The 10,251-nt window shown below is 39.4% G+C and overlaps 1 protein-coding gene across 1 annotated transcript; it reads right to left on the bottom strand.

Annotated features, from left to right (window-relative positions):
• Positions 1-1,586: 1,586 nt before the first annotated feature.
• LOC104213333 (nuclear pore complex protein GP210) lies at positions 1,587-9,958 on the bottom strand. Its single transcript, XM_009762820.2, has 3 exons — positions 9,468-9,958; positions 8,546-8,811; positions 1,587-7,277 (listed from the first exon to the last, which is right to left on the bottom strand). Exons 1-3 carry the CDS (start codon positions 9,626-9,628, stop codon positions 1,870-1,872), a joined length of 5,835 nt encoding a protein of 1,944 aa, XP_009761122.1. The 5' UTR covers positions 9,629-9,958; the 3' UTR covers positions 1,587-1,869.
• Between the last annotated feature and the right edge of the window lie 293 nt (positions 9,959-10,251).

Genomic DNA, 10,251 nt, shown 5'->3' with positions numbered 1-10,251 from the left:
GGGTGCTAGTTTGACTTTCTATGCAATGTGTATCAAAAGATAGGGTACTTTCTGCTCCTACAAAAATAGTGGATGCCGGCAGACCAATATTGATCTTGGATACAGTGCACCTAGACTAAGGTGGCAAGGAAGAAATGCTATAATACAAAGGCAACTTCAACAATAGTTGAGGAGAAAACAAACTCAAGTAAGCTTAGCCAACCTCAAGTCCATTCCTCATCTCAACCAAGTCAGTCTCCATGTCCAAACTTGAGCCAATCTCAGCAAAACATCAACCAAACTCAACCATAATGGTTTGCCGAATGTTTGTTTTTGTGATAGCTTAAGTCTGTTAGTTGCAGAACTTAATTTGTAGGTTAACTTTGGATGTTTAAGTATGGCTTTTATTTTGTCACAGTGTTCAAATTATGCTACTAGACAACTTTCACTAGCCAATTTTGTTAACCCAGAAGGCTGATCGAACTTGGTTGTTTATATACGTCTTCTTGTTATGTCAAACACTAATTTTCATTCCACAAAAATTCATCATACATTTTGTATTATCATTGTACATAGGGTTATGAAGACAATTACAATAATTAGTGTTAACTAGACCAAGAAGAAAATAACAATGATTAGCGGTAATACAACAACTAAAGTTATAATGATCTTCACCCTCTTCCTACGATGCAGTCGATCTCTCTCTCTCTCTAATTTTTTATAACAACTCTGAAATCACTTGTTTATAGTGGTCTGGAAGAAGGGGGTCAAACCACCTAAAAAGATTACAAGAATTGTTTCGACCATAATTTGAGCACCCATGAAACCTTTTTCCGGATTTGTTGGCTTCCAAGTGATGCAAAACTTAGTTTCAACTCCATAATGACAAAATATAGGACTTTGCATCATTTTCACGGTTTGGTAAAAGAAGAAAAAAATTAAATGGAGCTTCAGATTTTAGTTTAAATGGAGGAATGGAGCTTCAGATTCTATATAATGGAGGGATAATGTATTTTACAAGGAATGAATAAGAACCCACTTAAATGCACACCATTTTGGACCGTTGGGCGTTGGGAAGAGGGTTCTCACGCTCCTGTGCATCGTGTTCCTCGCGCAGCAGGCTGATTAGGATCAAGTGACGCCACATGGGCATGGTCAACGATCAAATGTGTTTATTAGTTAAGGAAATCAAGAGTTCAAATGTTCAAATGAGAAAGTTTAAAGTTCATGTATCGACTTTCAAATGCCCTACAAGTCTAAGTGGCCAGAAAGTCATTCTGCCTAAATCTTAATGCCCACACTTCTATGACCCACTTTGTAAAGGAACATCATATCAAAGAGCATCCTTGAAGTAATAAAATTAAAGTCTACTTACCCCAAAAAAAAAAAAGATTTAATGTCTTTAGTTCGAGAATAAGGCAAATGACTCATGTAAGGTCTATCTTTTGTGCTCTATTAATTTTTTTAACAAGATCCCTGTCTATCAAAGTTATTGTATGGTACAGCTACTTAAAAATTATCTTCATTACCAAATATAATGAGCACAAACTCGCAACCGCTCCTGAGGTAGAGAGATGTACTCAATTTTGTGCACAGGAAAGTTATACTGCAGAAAAAGATTGTGCCTTTTCCATTAGAAAGCAGGACATAAGAATTCTTTGACAAATGAGCCTGCTTTTCAAGAAAGATCCGTAGGCATAGATCCCTGTCCTAACTAAAATCAAATGACAACTATCAATACTCTACACGAATTATACCAACAAAATACAACAATATCATTGTAAAGTATGCAGCCAGATTCAAGACCTTGGCAATTACCTGAGAAACCATTTGACATATCTGACAAGGCAAAAAGGGGAGAGGGAAGGGAAGAATACAGCCACCGGTATGCTAGTAAGTATTCTGAGGATTAGCTCTCCTCCTAAAATCTTGTCTGTAGTATGGGGTTTCATCAATTGTCCTCCTAACATAATCCAAGAAAGGCTGAGGTGTCCGAGGAGAATGCTCGTTTACTACAGCAGGACTGCTCCGCTCAGGAGTTGCAGGTGCAGCTACCCTTGGCGTGCCAGGAGGAGCAGTTGGTCGGGATCTCACAGGTTGGTCCAAGTAACAAATGAATAAAGTAGCTGTGAATATCATCAAAATGAAACACACAGCAGCAGCGGACCATAAATTAAGATTAGCAGATGTTGCTCTTCTCTCTTCGGGTTCATAGCAAACATTAACTTCCATCCTCTGACCAGTGGCTGGGAGTGTAAAAATCAGTTTGTCTTTAAATTTCTCTGCTCTGCGAATTTTGACCTCGTACTGTGCACGGCTTCCTCCTTGCGAATCTTCCCCATATATTGGTCTGATAGCTAGCCGTTCCTGATCATGCCAGTAGATATTCACATCCGTGTTTCCTACGACAGTTAGGACACTCTTGTTATATTCTGGGGTTAGATTTAACTGCAATGAATCTCCTTCTGTTCCCAGAATGATGAAGCCTCCAACAAAAAGTGCTGAAGCAGATCCTGAGATATTCTGCTCTCCTATGAGCGATGCCTTTATGGTAACAGCTAAATCCAGTCTAGTGTCTCCTGACTTTGGAGTGGCAAGTACCAAATGTTCTGGAGAGTAAGGGAAGAAAAGGCAATACGAACTACCAGTATCAAGATCAACCCATGGCTTCACGTATCCAACATAAGGTGGATCAACCAGGCAATCAAACAAGAAAATTGCCCTGTTTTTAGCAGATTTATACTTGTGGCCATGAGCATCATTAAGTTTCACATGAAAGCTATATCCATTTGCTGGAAGCGGCACGTTTGTCAGCACCTCTCTTGGAGCATCAACAGACATCATCTCTGGCTGAGACACTGTAACTGTAGTTTGCAGTTTCATATTTAAACTCTCAAAGATAATTCGTGCAGAACCTTCCCCTATCGCCTTGGCATGTCCAGATAGCTGGTCCACAGACACAATGCTTGTATTACTACTAAACCACTGACCAGATACCTGATCATTTAGACCTTCTATGCTGAAGTTAAGACCACTCCCTAGGTGAAAGGTTGGATCCTGAGGATGCAAATGAGCACCAACGAGAATCACCACATAATCAGACTTCTCCAGGTCATTGGCAAAACCTACTCGCACAAGAGCTCTACCATGACTGATTGCTCTGAGATGGACATTTCCATTGCCATCAACTGCATCCTCGACAGAGATGACATCACGGTAGTTAGTTTCAACTCCAAAAAGAAATACATCATGAGCCTCGTGGAAAGGATTCCCAAGCACATCATAATATTTGATCGGAACATCAATTTCAGCACCTATCGCTAATGTGTGAACCAGCAACTTTTCTGACGTGAAACGTACTTGAGTCACTTCAGCAACCTTCACACAAGATGCTACCTCAACTCTTCCATTTGACCTATCTTTTGCTTGAATACATGCAAGATTGCCACTCTCTTTTGTTCTTATTCTGCTCCCATCAATGAGTATAGGATCATCTTCCTCCCTTTCACCCTTTCTTCTACAGTCTCCCAGTATAGAATAAGTAACCTTACCCATACTTGGATCCCCTTTACTGAAAGTTTTAGAAGCTGAAGGCAAAAGATCAGACGTGGTATAATGTGGAGGGAGAATCCAAGTAATTGGTGACCCGAGCGCAAGGGGAAGCTCAGGCACTACCGACAAGGAAATAGATGCAGTATATAATCTTGACTGTGAAAAAGATTTACGAGCAACAAAATCACAGGAGAAAGAAACTGTAACATCTGTCTGCCCCGCAGATCTTCCATGCAATACTCGAATAAAACCAAGGTCTTTATCACCCACGTATCCTGCCAGCCCATTGCCTTTTTCACTGGACAAGAGCATTCCATTTTTTCCACCATGTAAGTCGTCTGCTGCTTGGAAACTCAACACCTCTTCATCATCTATAGCCCACTTATAATTTCTGCAAAGTTCATAAAATGAAAATAAATTTCCCTCAGACAGGGAGGGAAATATTGGTATTTGACGGCCAACAGCTAGCTGCTCACTTTGAACATTTAACATAGCTGAAGAAGGAACACCTACTTTAACTTCACCATATGCCTGACAAATAAAGATATCTCCATTCCTGTATATCTTGGCAGCTATGGTACTGTTTCCTGGTGATGTTGCAGAAACTCGTCCTGTGGCTGTATGGACCTTAGCAACCTCATTATCCATACTGACGAACTTGATATACGCACCAGTTTTTGGGCCTCCTCTGACAGTAAGAACGTAAGAAGCACCTGGTACAAGGAAAATATCACTAGGATGAATTCTAGGTGGTGCATAGACTTCTACCTTAATTGGCTGACTCAGTATCTCATGGCCAGTATGTTGTCTAGCGCTGACATACAGTGTGGTGATCCCAAGACGCATTGCCCTTATTCTGAAGTTAGGCACAATCACATATCCATCATCACAACAGGAAAGATCATCTTCATTGACAAGTTCAACTATATGATCCTCAATATGAACACGAATATTCATGTAAACATACTGCGAAGAATCAAAAGTGTTCCCATCATTTACTCCAGCAAGAAAATTGATTGACAGTGAACTCCCTTCCATAATGCTCAATTCTTCTCCAGATTTAATCTTAATCCAGTCCACATCTGCAACTTGAACCACAGAGAAAGCGGAAAGAGGTGGAGCAAGCCCAACGTCTCGAACCGTTACAAGTGCAGTTCCCAGCTTCTTAGGAGCCAGTAGTAATTGTGTACACTGTAAACCTGGAGCAGGCTGAGTTATTTCCATAACTTGCGTATCATTTACTGCAGCATCAATGAAACAACTTCCTCCAGTAATTGACAGATTCAACCTGGCATCATGATTGAGATACAACAAGCTGAATTCTGGATAGACCCTTAAGGATGAAACAAGTTGCAAGCGTATAGCATCTGTTAGATCATTCTCAGGGCCTGGAATGTGTTTAAGAGAATGACGATGGCTAACCAAATCAACAGGTCCAATAACGGTTGCTCGTACAACACATAGTCCAGTTGCATTTGCCAAGACCAAGTACCTCTCCCAATTTGATAACATTGCTAAGTTGTGGATATCATCCCAAAATGCCAGATCATCACAATCTTTAAGCTCCCACTTCAAAGGAAGAGAAGATGAGTTTCCAAACGCTATTCCAGACTCACTAATGCCAACTGCTGATAGTCGAACTGTGCGCCCATTTGCTATTGTGATTGGGGTAGTACGAATCCTTCCACTGCCACGGTCAGCCTGAGCTGCAAACTGGATCACTTCAACGGAATTAACAGTTTCATCAGCTATTAATGCTATAGAGGCCGGGAAACCACATGTGAGTGATAATTGCACTTCAGATACAGCAGGCAAAGGATGACCCTCTCCAATTAAATTCCCACGTTTCAAAAGAAGCCTAAAGTTTCCAACATCTTGGCACTTGATTCTGTATGTGCTCCCATAGCTGGTAAATTCTTGACTAACTAGAAGCCCATCTTGAACCCTGAGATTGTGTTCATCCAAACTCTCCACGGATTCAACAAATTCAACTCCCTGGTCCCATCGATTAGGTCCTCCACGAAGCATCACATCAAAATATGTTCCAGGGGCAAGATATAGATGCTCCATATTGTCCAAGTGATCATCAGCTTCAGCCTGAACCAAATTAAACCAGTAACCACCAAACTGGTTTCCATCACTAGCCGGGTGCACGATGAGCGGCATAAAAGCTGCAATACGCGAAGTTGCTTGCAGAACAACAGAACCGCCAGTATAGTGATCATACTGTTGAAATTCTTTTGACAATGTTGCATGTAGCATCGTCTGACCAGAATTAGAAGCATAGACATAAGTCCATGCACATGGAGGACCATATTTCTCTGTATCAATTGGAAGAATTTCTTGCTTTTCAGAAATAAAGGTCTCACCAGCATCCACAATAAGGAAAGCGTCACTGCCAGTTTTCCACTTAATGGATGGGCTAAAAGCATCACATTTGTAGAATAAGTCACCATCCAATGTTTTAAACGTCACAGCAGCTCGAAGATATGAACCTACAGGAGTCTCCACCGGAAAATTAGGCAGTACTATCATTAAAGAAGGCAAACTCACTTCAACAACTATCTCATCATAATTAAGAGAATCAAAAACTGAGACTGCCTTTATAGTCACTTTTCCAGGTCTTTTTGCCTGGACAATCCCAGAAGCAGATACTGACACAATAGACATATCAGAAGAGAACCATCTGTAGTCACCAGACACCATTGCACAGCCCCCAGTAACCTTTAGCTCCAACTCTTGATAAACACCAGGTGCCCAAGGAAGAGTAATACTGTCAGAGACACCTTCCATGCTGAACTTCACCTGGTCACAAACCATAACTTCTTGAACAACCTTGAGAACTTCCTTTGTTTCTTCGTGCCCAGTGCAATATGTGAGAGTCGCAGTCAATTTTCCCAGACCACACGAAAGAGCTTTTAGGATTCTGGATACCCCTTTCTCTCCAATGCGATTGGATGAGGGAATAATACTCCAGATTTCTGATGAGTCACCATGCAACTTAACATCATCATTTTCTGAAATGTAAACTTCTTGTACCCATGTTCCTTTCGAGAAAATCCTTACTTGAATGAGATATTCCCGACCAGAAACTACATACCAGCGTGCCACAGAGGGTATTGGTTCAATTCCCTTTACATGATCACCAGAAAGAGATAGAGGTAACATATACAAAGATAAAGAATCTGGTAGGACAACGTGGAAAGAAGACACTTGTGTATGGCCAACCACCCTAGTATCTTCAACAGTTACCGTTGTTATACCCAAGTTCAAAGCCTTGGCAGTACCCACCATCCTGTCTACCTGAGCAACTGAGGAGTTTGAAACAGACCATCGGTGAAAGGCAGATGGCAGAGTAACAAGTTGTGGAATATTCCCACGGATAACTTTAAGACTATAATGAACAATAGCACCAATAAGGACACAAACCGGCGAAGGAGGTTCCAGAGATATGGCTTCTGCCACAGTTAGGACAATTTTATCTTCCATATATTTAACTGATGGTTCATCCAAATGAACAGACACTATTTCATGGCCGATTTCCGTGCCCTTTACCACATAGAGATCAGAAAACACGCCGCTATTTTCAAGCTTTATTTGGATATCAAGGTCACCACATAATCCCCCACAATCACTCAATGGAGAGTCCTTCAAAGGGATATGTGTTAGGTGATGAGGTAATCCATCAGTTTCAGGCATTAGGTGCCACGTGAATTGTATGCCCACCAAAGACGAGAAAACATTCTCTGAAAATTCAGCAAATACATATTTAGCAATCGAAATAAAATGGTAATAATGCTCATATGGAGATTTATTGCAAAATAAGATATAATTTTTAGTTAATATGCATTAAACAGAAAAACTTTTGGGGGAGAAACTTGTACACTTACTACCTACAGGGTACTTCTATGAGATTGTGGTTGCTTTATAGTACTAGATGTGTCTGTAGCACATCTTTAAACCCTTGTTTCTTATAGGTTTGGGTGTTTGACTGATCTGCCCGCCAGATAAAAGGAGAAAAGGGTAACACATTAGTTACAGAACATCTTAGGAACTAGTTGGCAAAAGTAGGACTCATTGATCCTTAAGAATTTTATAATGACTAGAAGAATAGGATTTGTAGGTGATTTTCCATTTCATATGGTACAGAAAGAAATATGTACTTTGTCATACATATCATATACAATATATACCTCTTTTATGAAAATAAAAAACATATAATTTGGTTCTGTAATATTTGTTTTTCTTTTGTAGTTTTAAATTTTTTGGAGATAATCAGGATACACATAGCCTACACCTATCTCGTGTCTTTGCCTTTTATAATTAAGGAACCCATAAAACAAAAAGAAACAAGCCTCTTCAAAGCAGGAAAGATTACGAGTTACTTTTAGACAAAAAGAAAGCTGAGAGGAATAAAGTGAAACCACACAATTGATGACAGATATTAAACCATATTTTTGGCTCAATATATGATTCCAGTATAAATATGAAGATCAATTACTGGTAAAAACACATGAAAAGATCCCAGCCTAAAGTAGCAAAAACACATGTTCAGTTGAAGAGTATGAGACAGTATTTCCAGAAATATCTAAGCCAAAGCAGGAGAGCAAACACCAAAGACTGCTATATGTTGGGAAGAGATGGCACAGTACAAGTGCACTTTTAAATGATGGCTTAGAAGAATAAGACAAAAGAATATATAGTCTAGTAAGCTAGAAAATGACTGCCGCCTCTTATTTCAAATGCTAATTAAAATTATGAAATCTTGCACCCTTTTGGAAACAACCGAGGGTCTATTAGAAACAGTCTCTCTATCATCACAAGGTAGGGGTAAGGTCTGCGTATATACTACCCTCCCCAGACCCCACGGTATGGGATAATACTGGGTATGTTGTTGTTGTTGTTGTTGTTGCACCCTTTTATTCATAGGCTATCAAACAATTGCCTTTATTTCCAAAAAATTAAGTAATACAATTAAAACAAATCGAAATAAGCTATTAAAGTAGCAAAGTACCTTCACTATCAAAGGCACGGACACGTAAAGTAGCAAGGCCATCAAGGTCAAGTTTGACGGAGCTATGGAAAATCTGGATCCTAGAGAAGTTGTCAACATAAACTTTGCATCGAATCACAGCTCCAGTATGCACATCTGTCGCATAGACAGCAGTCTCCTTTCGACCACTATAAGGGGCAATTGATTTCAAGCGGGCACTTGTAGAGCATTGGCTACTGACATTGTACTCAGGCAGCACAGCCAAAATATCATGATGATCCCATGTCCTACACGCAAAAACCGGACACACAGAAAGCAGAGAGAAAAATATTAGTACAAATCCATAAGAAGTGTTTCTAAAAAATGAAAAGTTACTTAAATTTTATACCAATGTCAACTTCATGCAACTTCAGATGTCAGAATATCCGTTGTCAATAGAAAACTAGGTGATGAATCATGACTTAAAAGTGTTTAACAAACTTATAATGGCATAAGATTTGTTCTATGATACATAGAACATAAAAAAAACGAAAAAAGATTGTACTCTAGCCTCAAATTTCAGGTCCTATTGTAAGGAACTAGATTTCTTGCTTTTGCATCTAATACTCTTCCTTAATAATAATAAAGAAAACACATGACAACATAAGTTAATCTTGATATCCTCTATATTCATAAACTAATGAAACTTCATTTATAATAGCTCTTCAAACACACAATAACTTGCTATTAATAACCTATAAAGAAATAAGGATCACCTATTACCAAAACCTCAGCTCTCAAAGGAAGCTAAGACAAGACAATGACCAGCAACGGGAAGAAAAAATCCAGCATAAACTTCAAGAACTAAGCAAAGAACATAGCTCAATAGTTAATTGAAATCTATCACCTACACTCACAAATGCACCAAACAGAAATGAATGCAATGTAGGAAATAGGGACATACCATTTGAAGCAACCATCACTACCTTGAAGTCTATACTCAACAGGGTGAGTCATTTTGGGAGGCAACAGTATGTTGACGTCCGCAATGTGAGGACCAGTCGCCGGAAAAGGCGTAGCCAAAGGGAAAAGCAGAAGAAGCAGTGAAAGAAAGTGGAGCAACATTTTCAGGTGAAAACAGCAAACTAAGAAAGACCATCAGATTTGAGAGTGAAGCAGCCAAAGGATGTACTGAACGAAGTATATGAGAGTTGAGGGGTCAAACCAGTGATTGGAGCGGGAAAGGTTTGGGGGCAAAATCCGAGGTAATATGACTAGGGTTTTGCTGAAGAAATTTTGGGGTTTTGGAGATACACTGAAAAGTTTTGGGAGTGGGTTTACTTGTCGGACGTTTGATTGAAGACGACCAGGTTATGGGAATCTTTTCAATTTCACTACTTATAATAATACTTTATTACCGTATTATCGTGGAGTACTATCAAATATCAGGTTAATCCTTTGTTTGGAACGTAAGAAGTGACAACGGAGAAATAAAGAGAAACACAGGCCAAATAACTTTATTGAGAAAATAATAAAGCTAGTCCCCAATATTTAGAGTTGGTCTAAAATAGTCCATACATATGCATTTGAACAGTTTTAACCCTTTTTTTTCGGCATTAATCAAATTCAATAGTCAACGGTACAAAATAAGATGAAGTCTCGTTGACAATCCAAATGGGAGAATTGTCAAACCAATAGACTTCACTAAATACTGAGAAGGAAAATTTAGCTAACTTATGGCTACAAGT

The sequence above is a fragment of the Nicotiana sylvestris genome, chromosome 2 (assembly GCF_000393655.2).
Source record: "Nicotiana sylvestris chromosome 2, ASM39365v2, whole genome shotgun sequence".
Taxonomy (NCBI): domain Eukaryota; kingdom Viridiplantae; phylum Streptophyta; class Magnoliopsida; order Solanales; family Solanaceae; genus Nicotiana; species Nicotiana sylvestris.
This window is presented reverse-complemented; position numbering and strand designations above follow the sequence as displayed.